Source organism: Pan troglodytes, chromosome 7 (genome assembly GCF_028858775.2).
Source record: "Pan troglodytes isolate AG18354 chromosome 7, NHGRI_mPanTro3-v2.0_pri, whole genome shotgun sequence".
In the NCBI taxonomy this organism is placed as follows: domain Eukaryota; kingdom Metazoa; phylum Chordata; class Mammalia; order Primates; family Hominidae; genus Pan; species Pan troglodytes.
The window spans coordinates 110,818,848-110,837,690 of NC_072405.2; the positions used below are offsets into that span (position 1 = coordinate 110,818,848).

Consider the following 18,843-nt stretch of genomic DNA (forward strand, 5'->3'; position numbering starts at 1 on the left):
CCTCTTTCCCCTCTTAAAGCCATGCGACTTTCAATTTTTAACTTTGCCCAAAATCTTTAGGGCACATTCCACACAAATACAAACTTTAAAAAAGAGGCTGGGCGGCCAGGCGCAGTGGCTCACGCCTGTAATCCCAACACTTTGGGAGGCCAAGGCGGGCAGATCACGAGTTCAGGAGATGAAGACCATCCTGGCCAACATGGTGAAACCACATCTCTAATAAAATACAAAAAAATTAGCTGGGCACGGTGGCTGGCGCCTGTGGTCCGAGCTATTCGGGAGGCTGAGGCAGGGGAATCACTTGAACCCTGGAGGCAGAGGTTTCAGTGAGCCGAGATTGTGCCACTGCACCTCAGCCTGGCAACAGAGTGAGACTCTGTCTAAAAAAAAAAAAAAAAAAAAGAAGAGGCCGTGTACAGTGGCTCACGCCTGTAATCCCAGCACGTTGGGAGGCTGAGGTGGTGGATCACTTGAGGCCAGGAGTACGAGACCAGACTGGCCAGCATGGTGAAACCCCATCTCTACCAAAACTACAAAAACTAGCCGGATGTGGTGGTGCACACCTGTAATCCCAGCTACTCAGGAGGCTGAGGCAGGAGGATCGCTTGAACCTGGGAGGTGGAGGTTGCAGTGAGCCGAGATGGCACCACCGCACTCCAGCCTGGGCAAGGGAGCGAGACTCTGTCTCATTAAAAAAAAAAAAGTGTTACGCTTATTTTAAAACATTTTAGAGGTTAGGGTTACCGCAAATCTTTAAAGAGTAATTTGCCTTCAGTACTTATGAAATCTCAAAGACAGGGTTATGGAAAGTGGAAAGTGAAAAAAAAAATGTGGAGCCCCTCAATGGGCAGATGGGCTACAACTTTTTTCTACGAGGGATTTGTTTTGATAGAGGGGCCTCACTGCCAAGTGGTTAAAGCAACAAACTAATTTTATTTGTTAAACAACAAATAAAGACTGCTTGGGTTCAAATACTGGCTCTGATATTAACTGACTGTGTGACCTTAAGCAAGTGACTTAACCTTTCTGTGTTTCAGTTCTCTGTGCAGTAAGCCAAGGATAATAACAGTGCTTTGGTTGTTTATTAGGATTAAATGAGTTATACATAAAAAGTAATTATAGCAGTTCATGGCTCAGGATAAGGTCTATACAACAGTTTGCAAAATAAATTAAAACTCAATATAGTTGGACACTAGGTCTCTTTCCGACCTGCTGGTCCTACTCACAGCATGAGATAGGTTGGCCTGTATTAGAGTTACCACTCATCTGAGAGGACAACTGAACTGATCACAGCTGTGCTGAGTGTTATCTGTTGTCCTAGGACAGTGGCTCTCAAACTTGAACATGCATCAGATTTGTCTGGTGGGCGTGTTAAAGAGATTGCTGCGGCCTTCCCCCAGAGCTGCTCATCCAGTAGGTTTGGGGCCTGAGAATTTGAATTTCTAATAAGATCCACGTGATACAGATGTTGTTGGTCCAGGGACCACACACTGAGAACTGGTGTTCTAGGATGATGGTTCCAATTCTGGTTGTATAATAGGACCACTTGGGGAGCTTTTAAAAATTCCATTGCCCAGGCCCCTCAGACCAATTAAATCCAAATTTCTGAGGGTGGGGCTCAAGCATTAGTTTTTAGAGCTCCCCAGGTGATTCCAATGTGCAGCCAAAGTTGAGAACCACAGCTCCATGCTGTCGGCATGCTGCTAAAATGGGTGCATTAAAATGATGAAGTGATTACCATCTACATTTTACAGACAAAGATATGGAAGTGCAGTATCAGAGTCCCTAATGAAGTTAGGTTTTGGATCTGCCTAATGACACATAGCCAGTAAGCAGTGGAGTTCCTATCTCGTCTCTCTGTCCAACCAGCCAGAAATGCTGTGATTATGAAGGAGAATGCTTTTATGCATTTCTGCTAGTTTATTTTCCCTGACTGTATTCATTCAAGAAAGGACTTTATATACTTACATATTTATAAATACTGTACATATATACTAAGGATGTTTACATACACACCAGTCTCTGTGACAGGTGCTGGATCAAGAAGAAATCCCATTCAAATGCTACTTAGAAGTCACTTTTCTTTCATTCACCTACACTAGGATTTGGACTTAGAAAGGAAGAGTTAGCAAGGGCACAGTTAGTTAAGGCATAGTTCCAGGGTCGGACTGCCTGCTTCTTTCCATCATTGACTGCTGTGCAACCTTGGGCAGGTCACAAAACCTCTCTGTGCACTAATTTCCTCAACTTATTTATAGGGCTGTGAAGGAATGTGTTAATTCACATAAAAGTGCTTAGAATACTGCCTGGCAATAATGAGTGCTCAAAAATGTCATTGATTGTGATTTTTTTCTATTATTATCTGCACAGCAGATCTAAATGCTCAAAAAGTATTTTGTAAACTTAAAAGTTGCTTTATACAGAGTATACTGCAGAAAACTATGAGACCAAAATATACTAGATATGTAACATATACAAACTAGAAAGAGAGTTGCCTCCAAAAAGTGCATGGGGTGTACAAAAAAATCACCAAATAATTTTGTGTTTCTCTTGGAAATTTTCTATGTAAAAATTCTTGGTAGTGCTATGGGGTGCTACAATAAAAATACTATACTTCTGTGATGGCCTTCCAATTGGCCCAATCTACAAAGAGGAGCTTCTGAGAAACATAATTCTGACTTATTATTGAAAGTGGGATGACTTTGGTTAAAGAGGAAAAAAGATCAGATTTATCAAAATTATAATGTACCAATTACATAATTTTGCTCACAGACCTGGCTTTGTTGAATGTGGTATTTTTTACTTTTGCTTTGTTCCGGAACTTCAATCTGCTAAATAGATTAGTGAAATGTCAGTCAGCTCAGCCCAGAGAAGCAAGCACACAAACAATCTATTTAACTAGCACACTTTCCCTTCCACGATAATCCTCTTAATGGTCCCAAAGGCTGCCGGTCAGCAGGTACACCTGCTTGTCATCTGTGCATTCCTCTTTCACTTGTCAGGGTCTAAATGTTACAGAAATAGAGTCCCCAAAAGTTAAGTAAAACTTAATGTTTCACATTAGTGGTTGCCTATGGATTTTGTGATTGAAGAAAGCTTTTAAAAGAACATCACACAAAATGAAATGTCCTTCCAAATCCTGAAATAATTCTTGGGGTTGCAATCCATATGCTGACTCAAAGCCCAGCGGGGCTTTGGTTAATCAAAAGCCACCATTAATCAAGCGAAGAATCAAAGCGAAGTTCAAGAGACTTGAATATACCTCATGTACATAAGGTAAACCCAATATACCAGCAGGAAACGGATGGTGCAATCTTGGGGTAATTGAGGAGAATTTTAGGAAGGAACCGTTTAACTATTTAATGGAGGTGTGGGCAGGATTACATTGAATGCATGAAGGGATGTTGGGGCCCCCAGGGGCTAGCAATGAGGGGGATTTCCAGAGGATTCTTACCACCTCTAGGCCTGAAGGGGCGAGGGAGCAGCTGGGGCTGGAACCAGAGAGTAGCTGTAGCTATAAGGAGGAGAGATTGCCTGACGGGAGCTGTATCCCTCAGTAGAGAGACATTCCAGCCACAGAGACCCAGCAGGTTCCAACATGGAGAAATAAACACCCTACTCTCACTTTTCTCCCACCCTCCAATCTCCTGCTGGTTTCCCAATGAGTTATCCAGGGATGTCCAATCTTTTGGCTTTCCTGGACCACACTGGAAGAAGAGAATTGTCTTGGTCCCCACGTAATATAGCTAATGAGCTTTTTAAAAATCACAAAAAAAACCTCAGTGTTTTAAGAAAGTTTATGAATTTGCATTAGGCCACATTCAGACATGTCCTGGGCTGCATGCAGCCCGCAGGCTGTGGGTTGGACAAGCTTGAGTTATCCCATTGAGGGTAAGGTTGTAGTACACAGTCTCCCAGGGCACAGAGCAGAGTGGGAGTGAATCTGGAAAGGCAGAGGGCCTGGCACACCTAGGAAACACCACCTAGCCAGGCTTTTGGGGGAAAGAGTTCTTAGACTCTTCTTAATGGGAAAGAAAAGAACTGCTATTAAACAACTGTGCGTTAGGTACATAACTCAAACAAGTTGCAGTATTTATTTACCCTACAATTGTCAACATCTCTGTATTAATCGCCTTTCTCCTCCAACATATTAGCTCTTTGACTCTGGATCCTCAGGTTTAGCCATCACATGGTACACACAAGCATTCATAAATGACAGAATAAAAAAGTGACTTAATTGTTTATTATTGCTTACTTCTCATGAGACTATAGACTGAGACATTTCAAAATAAGTGGGCTAAATAACATGACACTGCACAAAAGCATTACCTTTTAACTATGGTTAACTTTGTTGTAAAATCAATTGCTTTAAGGAGGTACGCATAAGACTTCCTTTAGGTTAGTATTCTTAATGGAAATGTTCACATATTTAAGTCTATTTCAATAATTTTTTATTTTATTTTATTTTATTTTATTTTATTTTATTTTGAGACAGAGTCTCTCTGTGTTGCCCAGGCTAGAGTGCAGTGGCACAATCTTGGCTCACTGCAACCTCCACCTCCTGGATTCAAGCGATTCTCCTGCCTCGGTCTCCCAAGTAGCTAGGAATACAGGTACGCGCCACCATGCCCATCTAATTTTTGTATTTTTGGTAGAGACAGGGTTTCACCATGTTGGCCAGGCTGGTCTCAAACTCCTGACCTCAAGTGATCCACCTGCCTCGGCCTCCCAAAGTGCTGGGATTACAGGCACGAGACACTGTGCCCGGCCTCAATATTTTTTAAAAAACCAGTTATTAAGTCTTGGTAAATGAGAAATTAACACTCTGATGCCTTATGTGTTTTGCTACTATTATTATTATTTTACAGTGTTACATTAGGGTCCGTAAATAGTCTTGCAGCCATGAAATACAGAGCTTGGAGGAAAATTCTCAGAATTTTTCTCTCTCCTAGTCTCCTTCCCCTCCTGCTCCCTATGTCAAAGTAAATAAAATCGAACCACTACAAATGTTAAGCAATTTCTGACATAATCAGTTTCCTTGACTTCTTGCAATAAGGCCTTCAATACTTTATGTACTAGGAGGAATAAAGCTGGGGAAACAAGCAAATCTTTTTTCATAATGCAGTATTCCTATACTTTCTTTTTAATCAATAGAGTGGTTTCTGTTAATAACATAATCACTTATTCCTGCACAGTAATTTCCCCCTGGCTGTCTAAAACTGTGTCCTCCTGCTATGCTCATACCATTCTCCTGACTGCCATACACAGTTTTTCCATTTTCTATATTGGACCAGGTCTTCAAAAGGCTAACATTCCTCAGATATCAGAGGCCACTGTCCTTGGTGTTTCCCCTCCTCACTATATAATAGAAACATGTTTAAAATTGCCAGTTGCCTTTTAAATAGTTTCACTTTGCCTAAAAGGAAAGAAGAATGGAGGGAAAAATACATCTGGTGATGGCAGTTGAGGATGGAGTAAGAGGTGTAAGGTAATCAGGAATCAGAAAGCCATCTTGTTCTTTGCCATTTTTGAGGGAAACTAATTTTGAGATCAGATCTACTTTTAAGAAAAACAAAGGGAAAAATATACAAACTAGGTATAGATTATTAGAAATATAAATTGTTTCTTGCCAGGCACAGTGGCTCACACCTGTAATCTCAGCACTTCGGGAGGCCAAGACAGGCTGATTGCTTAAGCTCAGGAGTTTGAGACCAGCCTGGGCAACATAGTGAGACCCCTGTCTCTACAAAAAATACAAAAATTAGCCAGGCATGGTGGTGTGTGCCTATAGTACCAGGTACTTAGGAGACTGCAGTGGGGAGGATGGCTTTAACTTGGGAGGTGGAGGTTGCAGTGAGCTGAGATTGCACCACTGCACTCCAGCCTGGGAGACAGAGCCTGTCTTAAAAAAAAAAAAAAAAGTCTTTTTAAGTCAGAAAATTATTCACCAGCATACTCCTGATGTACATCTCATGTATCCAGATTACAGTTCAATATGTAAAATAATAATAATGCACTTTCAGAAATTCCTTAGGAACACATCTATTGCATAAAATACATCTACTCTCTTTTCTTGGTGTCTTTTGGAACTCTCTAAATGGCAGAGATTGTTGGTAGTTTACTCCATTATCCATTCCACCCTTCTTCCTTAGTAATTACACCCAGTTTTATTTGAATAGACAACACGCCCTGCTAAAAGACCACATTTACCAGACTCCCTTGCAGCTAGGTGTGGGCCTGTGATGTGACTATCTCTTGGCCAATTGTCGTAGGGGAAATTCTGAGTGAGACTTCTGAAATTTCTCCTTAAAGAAAAGAAGTGAGCCCTGCTTCATATTTTCCTCATACTTGCTGCCTAGAATGTGGATGTAATGATGGGTGTTCTGGCAGCCATTTTGGGGATGAAGTGAAAGCCACATACAGAAGATCCACAACAGAAAGGTCTGTGTTGATATTATGGAGCCACCCCATCCAGCCCTAGACTGCCTACCTCTGGACTTCTTTTAGATGAGAGAGAAACAAACTTCATTGTGTCTAAGACACTTGTTTTGTCTTTTGTTTTCTATTATATGCAGCAAAACCTAACTCTAACTAATATACTTTATTTTTAAATAAAGCAATCCTTTATAATTCTGCTCTAATTAAGAGCAGCAAATATTAAGGAAATTGATTCAGGACTCAGAACCTGCCCTGCAAAATAGAGACCTCTGTGTCCTAGTCCATACAAGCCTTCTATAAGTGCTATGTGTCAGTTTTGACTTCGTGTGTTTCCCTGGAAAACAAGGGAATGTCGCCATGGTACATTTATATGGTTTCCTTGAGCCACAAAATGACTTTAATCGACTGTACTTGTGAGGGGGCCCAGCACTCAGGATGAGTTCAAACACTGAACTGTCTGCTCTCTCTACCTCCCAGGTTCCCCTCTACCGAGAGCTTTGTAGATAAAATTCGAGATTAAAATGCAGACTATCCTTACAAAATCCTCTTGGAAACCCAATTTTCAAAATGAAAGGTCTGAACTTTTCATTCCAAGAGCCAAAATAAGTAAAAAAAATAAAGAGTTTCTGGAACTAAAACGTGTTAAATATTTGGATAAAGCAATACAAGGGTACTGACTAATGTGCTGATTTTGCTAACCTCAGAGATTAATTATGGATTTCGGTTCATGTGCAAACTTAAGATACATAGTGTGGTTGTTTTTCTTGAAAACTTTAAATAGATTACTACTTTCTCCATTTTACTGAGTTAACTCTTTAGCTACTCATTGTACAAGTATTTCCTGAATCAAGTAGCTTACATTTTTTTCATCCACATTTGAGAGCACTTCTCCCTTTTAATGAGGCTACTTCAGTTAATTACTTTTCTCTTTCTTCTTTTTAATACATACAATAATCTCAGCCTAAGAGGGTCCATCCTGCCTGAGACGTTGGATTTTATTATACTACTCTTTTAAAAAGAGTTTCCTTGATCCTTTTATTGCTTTGATTTACTACTCTCTAGCACATTTTGAATTGTTCAATCACCAAGAGGCAGTGAATTTATTTTCCCTGGAAAAGGTACGTTCAGTTCTAGAAGAAAGAGAAATAATTACAAAACACAGCTATTTTCTTAGAAAAAAGCTGGAAAGTCAAGTAAAGATCAATGTTAACTAAAGATGTCATCCATCCTCTTAGTCTAAATTTAAATGAAAACATTAGAAAAGTTTCCTGGCTGGGTGCGGTGGCTCATGCCTGTAATCCCAGAACTTTAGGAGGCCGAGGCGGGTGGATCATGAGGTCAGGAGATCGAGACCATCCTGGCTAACATGGTGCAACCCCGTTTCTACTAAAAAAAAAAAAAATACAAAAAATCAGCTGGGCGTGGTGGCAGGGACCTGTAGCCCCAGCTACTCGGGAGGCTGAGGCAAGAGAATGGTGTGAACCCGGGAGGCGGAGCTTGCAGTGAGCCGAGATGCACCACTGCACTCCAGCCTGGGCGACAGAGTGAGACTCCATCTAAAAAAAAAAAAAAAGAAAAGAAAAGAAAAGAAAAGTTTCCCAATATTTTCTATTATATTTTAAAATATCAATATAATATTCTACAAAAGAATTAAGTTTATGAATGTCAACCAGGTACTGGTATTTCTTTCTTTCTTTTTTTTTTTTAAGATGGAGTCTCACTCTGTCACCCAGGCTGGAATGTAATGGTGTCATCTTGGCTCACTGCAACCTCTGTCTTCTGGGATCAAGCAATTCTCCTGCCTCAGCCTCCCCAGTAGCTAGGACTACAGGTGCCCACCACCACACCCAGTTAATTTTGTGTATTTAGTGGAGATGGGGGTTCACCATGTTGGCCAGGCTGGTCTCAAACTCCTGACCTCAAGTGATCCCCCGACTTGGCCTCCTGAAGTGCTGGGATTACAGGCATGAGCCACCATGCCTGGCCCCAGGCATTGGTATTTCTAATCATTTTAAAAAAAATTGTACTGTCTTGTTTGGGACGTACTTGTATCATGATAATGACTAGGCAATTAAAACAGTTTAAAATATATTTTTTTCACAGCCTTCTCACCAACCTTTTTGATGAGTTACTAGGCCTTTAATAAATATAATAATAAATAAACACTGGAACAATAAAGTTTAATTTTATATTGAGGAAAAAAAATAGCCTTGAGAGTTTATTTTACTACTTCCCCCAACTGTTAAAGGCATTTTCATTTGGCACAATGGAAGTATCAAGAAGCTATGGATTCTTTCTAGAGATAAACTTATAATAAGATCATCCCCACTGTGTTAAAGACCCCCTCAAGACCCTGACTTGAAGATGTAGCTTCTATAATAAATCTGAAAGCCTCCATGTCAGAGAAGGCTGAAATAAAACGATACAAAGTCGAGAGTTAGAATTCTCAGTAACCCAAAGATGACTTCTCATTGGAAAAATGACTTCAATTCTAAAGACAGGCTTCCTTCTGCCCTGCCATCCTGACCACTGAGCTACCAGAGGGAAGAGGAGCTCACTTCTGTGGTTTGGAGTCCTCCCTTTAGGACTAGACCTGCTGGCTCAGGGAGCTCATGAGTGTAGTTTGGTCTCCAACTGTTGGCTGATGGTGGGAACATAAAGTGAAAAATAGACACAGATAAGAGCACTCACCATTTCTGTATTCTCAGCAGCTAGCTTTACCATCTTTTCTGAGATCATCTTTTTCAAGCAGCTACTCAGCAAAAAAGCCTAAGAAATGCAGGAATAAAGAACTCTTGTAACCGAAGAAATCTTCACTCTCTTTCTTCCCTCCTCACACCACAAAGCGGATTTTGACTCTGCCCTCCAATAACACACATTCAAGAATTTAGATTTCTTCGTTAACCTCTAGAAGTTTTCATAAGATCCAATTAGCAAGTAACTATAAATTTTCTCAATTATGTGGATATATTTACAGCAAATTTTTTAAAGAAATGAAAAATGTCCAGGATCTCACTATTAACATTTTTCCTCTTAAAACTCACCCCCTTGCATCCCATGTTTTCTATTATTTTGTAAGCAGATCATGTTTTATGAGCAATAAACAATAAAAACTAATTATTATTATTATTATAATGAGATGAACTGATGATGGTCAATCCTATATTTAATTCTAGACATTGTATACATAATTATTGAGAGATCTCTACTGGGCATAAAAGTAACTGGTTTGTTTGAAGGAATATATTAGCACCTTATTGCTTTTACTAAACTGAAAAAAAAGATCAGCTGTTTTTCTTCACTTCACTTTCTTATTTTTCTTTTTCTTTTTCTTTTTTTTTCTCTGAGACATAGTCTCACTCTGTCACCCAGGCTGGAGTGCTGTGGCTGTGATCTTGGCTCACTGCAACCCCCGCCTCCTTGGTTCAAGCGATTCTCCCGCTTCAGCACGCCACCACGCCCAGCTAATTTTTTTGTATTTTTAGTAGAGACGGGGTTTCACCATGTTGGCCAGGCTGGTCTCAAATTCCTGACCTCAAGTGATCCACCCGCCTCGCCTCCCAAAGTACTGGGATTACAGGTGTGGGCCACCGTCGCTGGCCCACTTTCTTATTTTTCTAGTATCTTTAATCACTCATGTTCTAGACTCATAGTCACCTCCACTATCCTTCGTGGCTTAATCATCATTAGTGCCAAGACACTCACAGTTGTACAACTTGCTACACAAAAGCTGGGCTTCCTTATTCCAGGCTCTTCAATACTATGAGCAAAATTGAAGGTTCCCTGTGATTTTCCCATTTGCTCCTTTCCCACTTATCCTTTTTCTCTCTTGTCCTGCTCTTAATTCTTGGCTTGCTGTTTTCTCCTTTGGCCCTACTAAGGTTTGGGACAACTGCCAATCAAAGTTGAGGCTAGAAGAACTTAGCGCAGGCCTGTGTTCAGGGGTGGTCACTGTGTTGGAGGGGAGGATGGAGAGGAGAAGGGAGGAGAGAGTGAGAGAAAGCACAGGCTGGGGTGGTAGCCAAGTAGGAAGTTCTTGGAGGGGAGAACACAGAAAGCAGAATTAGAGGGAAAATGGGCTACATACAGCTCTCAATGTCTTGCAGGGGTGTAGAGCATTACAGGAATTAATTTTATTTAAAAGGGGAAAAGGGGGAAGAGAGAAAAAAGGGCTGACATCAATTTTTAAAAGAATTAACAGATGGGGCATTTGTGCAAACATTTTGACTTCCTAGCTTTGCTAAGAACTAGCCCTGTTTATATGTGCATATATGTAACCTATGCAAAACCAGATAATAAAATAAACAATAAAACCCTGAGCAAATGCAGCTAGGAAGGATGTTTAATAGTGTCCAATAAGATGCAGACCAATTCCATATTCTTATACAATGTAGACAAGTACATAGGCCAGGACTCTGCTATAAACTGTCAGGTTTATTAAATATGAAAAGATTGAAAATGAATAAAAAAATTTAAAAAGACAAAACAAAAGGATCGAGTTGTTGTTTTTTTTTTTTTGAGATGGAGTCTTGCTCTGTCGCCCAGGCTGGAGCACAGTGGTGTAATCTTGGCTCACTACAACCTTCGCCTCCCAGATTCATGGGATTCTCCTGCCTTAGCCTCCCGAGTAGCTGGGATTACAGGTGCCTGCCACCATGCCCAGATGATTTTTGTTCTTTTGGTAGAGATGGTGTTTCACCATGTTGACCAGGCTGGTCTTAAGCTCCTGACCTCAAGTGATCTGCCGGCTTTGGCCTCCCAAAGTGCTGGGATTACAGGCATGAGCCACTGCGCCTGGCCAACGATTCAGATTTCATTTAAAAGGTCTCAAAAAGATTTGGGCCCAAGCCCTCATTTGTATTTGCAAAGCACACAAGTCACATTTCCACCTTTTACAAATTAGCCCTTGAGTGTGCACAACTATTATATATCCATAAAAATTATAATGTTTTTAAAAAGTAGCCTTTGGGTGTACATCAATAAAACTCACACTCCAGGGGAAATAAGACCTTACTAGGAATCCTTTGAAAGAATGTTTATTGCACCTCTTTATGGTGGTTTAAACTCATTTGCTACTGACTAGATTGAAAAATCATAGTAAAATTTAACCGCACTTAGCATTCTGAGGTTGGGAGGTAGTTTTACTACCCAAATCTCTCTATGTCTCTCCAAGTGACTGATAATCTTGCCTTAGCAAACCAGTCTACCATTTCCCTAAAGATGTTTCATATTTAAGGTGGACCTAAGGACTCACTCCTTTAACCTAGAATTTTGGTTTAGTACTTCATGTTTTCAGAGGACTTTGATATAATGACTCAACTATACTAGAAGTAAAGAGTCAAAAGGGGCCTTGGTTTCTGAACCAGAGTGTTCCATGGAACTTAGCCTGATCACCAGAGACTCAAGTTGAATATGACATCAATGCAAAGAGTACTTTACTATTTTGATTCCATTTCAGAACACCTACAATTACGGTTTCAATTTGAAATGGCTTAATTTAGTAAAAAGGACTTTTCAATTGGATTTGGTGTTTAGATTTTCTCTTTTTTAGCATTTCCACTCCAATTTTAGTTAAAAGCCTATGGTAGACATGGATAGTTGGCTATGCAACAGCCATTGCCCCTTCTTCTTTCCTAAGAGACCCTGATTTTGTTTGGGACGATAACATGCTCAGTCCCAGGCAATGGTTCATGCTTACTCTAAGCCAATCATAAATCCTGCTTCTCTTTGCTAGATGCTTGGTTCCCAGACTCCCTTACAGCTAGGAGTGGTCATATGATCCAGTTCTGGCCATTGAAACATAATAGGAAGTCTACTGGGGGGTTTCTGGGGTAAAACTTTTGCTTTCCAGATAAGAGAGATATGGATTGAGCATCCCTAATTCAAAAGTCCAAAATGTGAAACTTTTTGAGCCACTTAAATGATGCCACAAGTGGGAAATTCCACACCTGATCTCCTGTGACTAGTAACAGTCAAAAGCCAGATATACAGCACAGATTCTATTGCTATTGTTTCACAGGTTTCACAGCTGATACAGGTATTCCAGTGATGCTATTGTGCTGATTAGCTACCCTGAACACATAATTTTTCACTGCATTAATGGTATGTCATGTTTTCTACTGTTGATTATGTATATGTGAATAAGTATAAGAAATGGATTGCTTATCAGTAGCATATAAATTCAGAGTCAGGAATGATGGTGATGCCCAACAACCACAGATGGTCTACATGGGTGGCTGAGGTAGTGACATCTTTGCTTTCTGATGGCTCAATGTCCACAAACTTTGTTCCATGCACAAATTTATTTAAAATATCATATAAAATTACCTTCAGGCTATGTGTTTAAGGTGTATATGAAACATAATTGAATTTCATGTTTAGACTTGGGTCCCATCCTCAAGATATCGCATTATATACAATTATACATCACTTAATGATGATGGGGTATGTTCTGAGAAATGCATCGTTAGGCAAGTTTGTCATTGTGCAAACAACATAGAGTGTAGTTACACAAACCTAGATGGTATAGCTTGCTATATACCTAAGCTAGATGATAGAGCCTCCCACTCTTAGGCTATAAACCTGTACAGTATGCTACTATACTGAATAAATTCTGAGGCAATTGTAACACAATGATAAGTATGTGTATCACCTAAACATAGAAAAGGTACTACAGGAAAAAGGTGAAACATTAAAAAAAAAACATAAAAAGGTACAGTAAAAATACTGTATTATAAACTTATGGGACCACTGCCATATATACAGACTGTCATTGACCAAAATGTTATGTGCCACATGAATGTATATGCAAATATTTCAAGATTTAAAAAATCTGCAATTGGAAACAATTCTGGTGCTAAGCATTTGGGATAAGGGATTCTCAACCAGTGGCTTTTTATCTGCTTGGAAAAGGTCAAGAGAATAATAGGGATGCCAATCATCTACCTTCAGTATTTTTATTAACTAAGATCATAAAAATCTGTATTGCCTAAGTCAGGGGTTGGCAAACAAGGCCAGACCACCATCTGTTTCTATAAATAAAGTTTTATTGGAACATAGCCAGACTCACTTGTTTATATACTGCCTGTGGCTGCTTTTAACAGAGTTGAGCAGTTGCAACAGAGACTGTATGGATCTCAAATCCTAAAATATTTACTATCCTTTAAGAAAAAGTCTATGAACTCCTGGTCTAAGCCACTGTTGGTTGAATCTTCCATTACTTGGTAACTAAATTCATTTCTAACTGATACAAAGGCCACGGTGACTAGTAAAATATAACAAAACATAAAACAAAATAAAAGGTATTACGGTCCCAAACGAGAGTGCATAGAACACTTTAGGGTCCTGCTCTAGTTGGGTTAGGGTCATGTGCTTCATCCACCCCAGCAAGCAAGACAGTATTTCAGCACAGAGGGTGTTCAAGGTCTGCCCTGAGAACTCACCTGTTTGGTGTAAATAACAAACCACTGCCAGCAACTATCCTCACTGTATTGAAATCTGAGCTCTAAGTTCTGGTTGAGAGTTCTCTGGGGCCCATCCGTATCCAGCAGAGTTCCCTACAAAGGAAAATATTTTATATTCAATGTAAATTTAAATGCCTATTAATTTGCCGGGCACGGTGGCTCACACCTGAAATCCCAGCTGAGGCGGGCAGATCGCCTGAGGTCAGGAGTTCGAGACCATCCTGGCCAACATGGTGAAACCCATCTCTACTAAAAATACAAAAATTAACCAGGTGTGGTGGCAGGGGCCTGTAATCCCAGCTACTTGGGAGGCTGAGGCAGGAGAACCACTTGCACTAGGGAGACAGAGGTTGCAGTGAGCCGAGATCATGCCATTGCACTCCAGCCTGGGTGACAAGAGTGAGACTTCGTCTCAAAAAAAAAAAAAGCCCATTAATGTGTTGGGCAAAATATCAAAATGAGGGAGACTGTCCCTATTTCCAAGTAGGTATCAGTCTATGGAGGAGCCATGAAAGTAAATCACCACAGTTTGATATATTAATAATTAAGTGTTAGGAAGGAAACACAGGTCTATGGAAGTAAATAGGAGGGGCACCTAACCCAGGCTAGGAGGGCAAAGGAAGACTTCCTGGAAGGGCCATCTGAGCAGAGGTAGAAACTACCCAAGTTTGTTGTGGTGGTTTTATTTTGTAGTGTGTAGGGGAGGTGAGAGGTGATTTTTGAAAAAGGAAATATTCTAGCAAGTGCAAATGTCCTGAGGCATGTTGGAGACACTACAAGGGACTGTGCATGTGGCTGCAGTACAGGCTCCAAGGCATGGAGGGTGATATGAGAAGAGGCTTAGGACCAGATCCTGAAAGCCTGGTAGGCAACATCTGTGATTTTTGCTTTGCAGCATCCATCATTCTTTTTCCTAGTAATGGAGTCTCAAATACCCTTGGAAAAACCATCCCTCTTCCACTGTTGGCTATTTATGTAGGACTATCAGGGAATGAAAAGTCAGAGGATGGCATATGACCAAATTTCAGGCCAAGTGGACAAGTAATTCTCTATGCTTCTCATGTTATTCCAGTCAGAGAGACCCAAATGGTAGGTCCTGATAGAGTTCCTATTTCTTAGAAAGCTTGAGCTCCTTTGGTTCTTAACTTTCTAAAGCCTCTGCATCCGTTTTTCCTTTGAATCTGTAGGTTACTCCATATCCTTCCAATAAATCCCATTTTCCACTAGAGTCCAATGTGTTGGTTTCTATTGCTTGCCAACAAAGAGCCCTAACTCTTACAGGTTTTATAAGCTAAGGATCCCTTCCTGCAGATTATATGCAGTACACAAAAAAGAAATAGGGAAAGAAAAAAGATATTTTTCCCCCTAGGGGGCAACAGACATTATCCTAAGGGCAACAGATTTTCTTTAAGAGGTTTCAGCTAGGTGTGGTAACTCATGCCTGTAATCCCAGCACTTTGGGAGGCTGAGGCAAGAGAATCTCTTGAGCTCAGGAGTTCAAAACCAGCCTGGTCACCATAGCAAGTCCTTGTCTCCAAAAAACAGGAATTAGATTTATATTTTAGAAATATTGGTCTGGCAGCATCAGTTAAAACATGAATTGGAGGCTGGGTGCAGTGGTTCATGCCTGTAATCCCAACAGTTTGGGAGGCTGAGGCAGGCAGATCACTTGAGGTCAGGAGTTTGAGACCAGCCTGGCCAACATGGTGAAACCCCATCTCTACTAAAAACACACAAAAAATTAGCTGGGTGTGGTGGCTGGTGCCTGTAATCCCAGCTACTCGGGAGGCTGAGGCAGGATAATCACTTGATCCTGGGAGGTGAAGGTTGCAGTGAGCTGAGATTGCGCCACTGCACTCCAGCCTGGACAACAGAGTAAGACTCCATCTCGAAAACAACAACAACAACAACAACAAAATACGAATTGGAAAACAGCTGGTTTCAGACACTGAACAACAGATAACGCAGTACTGTTAACCCAGAGAGAAGGAAAACCGAATGAAGTGAGCCCCATAATTATCCCAGCTTACCACCTGAAGAGGTTTCCAGGATATAACACGAAGACAGGGAACCCAAACAGAGCCCAGGGGTCTTAATGAGTAGAGGAGAAAGGGTAAAAGTTTCAAGAAGTTGAGATTGGAATTTGTGGTGCAGAATACCAAAGACTAGGGCTTTAAACACAGCGAGAGCTCTAGGGAGTTTTTGACAAATCTTTGGCTGAATAATGATCTACGCGTGTATAGAGTAAACCTACATGAGGCTGGGGAAAGAACATCTGGAAAGCAGTAGGTTGGAAATTGCAGGAGCTCACAAACAAGGATGGAAAGAGTTCATGTTCCCATTGGCCAGAGCAGAGAGACAATAGACAAGATGTCAGGTAGAGCTCTAAGAATGGTAGCTAAGGCATAAAGGGCTAAATTAGCCCTAGACTAAAGATTACTCTGCAACTTCATTAAGGCGGGCAGGCGCCTGTAGTCGTAGCTACTCGGGAGGCTGAGGCAGGAGAACGGCTTGAACCTGGGAGGCAGAGCTTGCAGTAAGCCAAGATCGCGCCACTGCACTCCAGCCTGGGCAACAGAGCGAGACTCCGTCTCAAAAAAAAAAAAAAAAAAAAAAAAAAAAGGAAATAAAGCTTAAAAGCAAGCATCAAAAAAGTAAAACTGGCCAGGCATGGGGGCTCATGCCTGTAATCCCAGCACTTTGGGAAGGTGAGGCAGATGATTGCTTGAGGCCAGGAGTTCAGGACCAGCCTGGGAAACATAGCAAGACCCTGTTTCTACAAAAAATGAAAATTAGCTGGGCATAGGCACATGCTTGTAATCCCAGCTACTTGGGAGGCTGAGGAAGGAGGATCTCTTGAGCCCATAGGGTTGAGGCTGCAGTGAGCCATAATTGTGCCACTGCACTCCAGCCTGGGTAACAGAGTGAGACCCTGCCTCTTAAAAATAAAAATAAAAATAAAACCAATCCTAAGTAATTTAACTGCATGCCAGAATAAAATCTAATGCTCTTTAAAGGAATTCAATAAAATGCGACATTCAACAATGTAAAATTTGCAACGTTTAGCATGCCACAAAAAATTACATGGCATGAATAGGAGGAGGAAAATATGATCTGCAAACAGTAGAAAAATCAATCAATAGTACATACTCAACGTCAGGTGATAAAAACAAACAAACAAAAAGCAAAAAGAAAAAAGTATCAATCAGTAGAATTAGATCCAGAAATGACAGAGATGATGGAATTAGTAGGAAAAATATTGAAACTGCTATTTAAAGTATGTTCCATACACTCAGGAATTTGGAGAAAAATAGTAGCATGATAAGGAGAGAAATGGAAAATATAAAAAAGATCTAAACAGAACTTCTAGAGATGAAAAATACAACACTAGAAGTAAAAAATGCACTGGATGGGATAAATAGCAATGTTAGACATTACAGAAGAAAATATCAATAATCTTAAAGCTATAGCAATAGAAACAACCACAAATAAAGCAGAGAGAGAAAAAATACTGAGATAAATGAAATCACAATGGGATACTGTGTCACATCTATCTACTAGGTTGGCTATAATAAAAAATTAATAACAAGTACTGGCAAGGATGAGGAGAAATCAAAACCCTCCACTGCTGCTGGGGATATAAAATGGTGCAGCCACTTTGGAAACTAGGCTGGCAGTTCCTCAAAAAGTTAAACACAGAATTATCATTTGATCCAATGATAATTCTACTCCTAGGTATATACTCAAGAGACATAAAAACATGTCTACACAAAAGCTTGTGCACAAATGTTCATAGCAGCATAATTCATAACAGCCAAAATATAGAAGCAACCCAAATGTCTATCAATGGATGAATGGGTAGAATGTGCTATAACCATAAAGTGGAATATTATTTGTCCATAAAAAATAATAAAGTACTGATGATACATGCTACAAGAACGAACCTGGGAAACATACTAAGTAAAAAGCTAGTCACAAGGATCACATATTATATGATTCCATTAATATAAAATATCCAGAATAGGCAAATCTATTCTATAGAGACAGAAAGTAGATTAGTGGTTTTTTAGGGCTGGGGGGATAGGAAAGTGACAACTAAAGGATATGGGGCTTCTTTTTCAGGTGATAAAGTGTTCTAAAATTGATTGTGGTGATGGCTGCACAACTCTGTGAATATACTAAATACCGTACCATTGAATCGTATACTTTATATGGGTGAATTGTATGGTATGTGAATTATATCTCAATAAAGCTGTTACAAAGAAAGACACGTGTGATATTGGTGGGGGAATATACACATAGATCAGCCAAACAGAACAGAGAACCTAGAAACAGACCCATACAAACATGCCCAACTGATTTTTGACAAAGGTATATAAATAGCTTACTTGAGGACAGACAGTCATTTCAACAAATGGGTACTGGAGCAACTGGACCTCCAGAGGCAAACAAACAAACAAAAGGTTGGGGATGGGGGGATAACCACCTTATTTTTATTTTATTTTATTTTATTTTATTGAGACAGGGTCTTGCTCTGTCTCCCAGGCTAGAGTGCAGTGGCGTGATCTTGGCTCACTGCAACCTCCCCCTCCCAGACTCAAGGGATTCTCCTGCCTCAGCCTCCCAAGTAGCTGGGATTACAGATGCGCCCCACCACGCCCAGCTAATTTTTGTAGTTTTAGTAGAGACAGAGTTTCTCCATGTTGGCCAGGCTGGTCTCAGACTCCTGACTTCAACCAATCTGCCCACCTCGGCCTCCCAAAGTGCTGGGATTATAGGCATGAGCCACTGTGCCTGGCCTGATAACCTTATCCTAAGTCTCATGCTCCATACAAAAATTAACTGAAAATGGATCATGAACTTACATGTAAAACTCCTAACTGTAAAACTTTTAGGAAAAAAATAGAAAAACTTCAGCATCTATAACAGGATTTATCAAAGA

At 40.4% G+C, this 18,843-nt stretch overlaps 1 protein-coding gene across 3 annotated transcripts in view; it reads right to left on the bottom strand.

Annotated features, from left to right (window-relative positions):
* SNX31 (sorting nexin 31) overlaps positions 1–18,843 on the bottom strand; it is an 83,205-nt gene that overhangs the window by 8,703 nt on the left and 55,659 nt on the right. For all 3 annotated transcript variants that reach the window (XR_008536932.2, XM_054657426.2, XM_016959732.4), the window contains 3 exons: positions 13,881–13,994; positions 9,130–9,207; positions 2,775–2,831 (listed from right to left, as the gene is read on the bottom strand). Coding sequence is in view for 2 of the 3 variants with exons in the window: in XM_054657426.2 (XP_054513401.1) it covers positions 2,775–2,831; positions 9,130–9,207; positions 13,881–13,994 (249 nt within the window). In the remaining variant the exon portion in view is untranslated. The remainder of the gene's footprint in view (positions 1–2,774; positions 2,832–9,129; positions 9,208–13,880; positions 13,995–18,843) is intronic.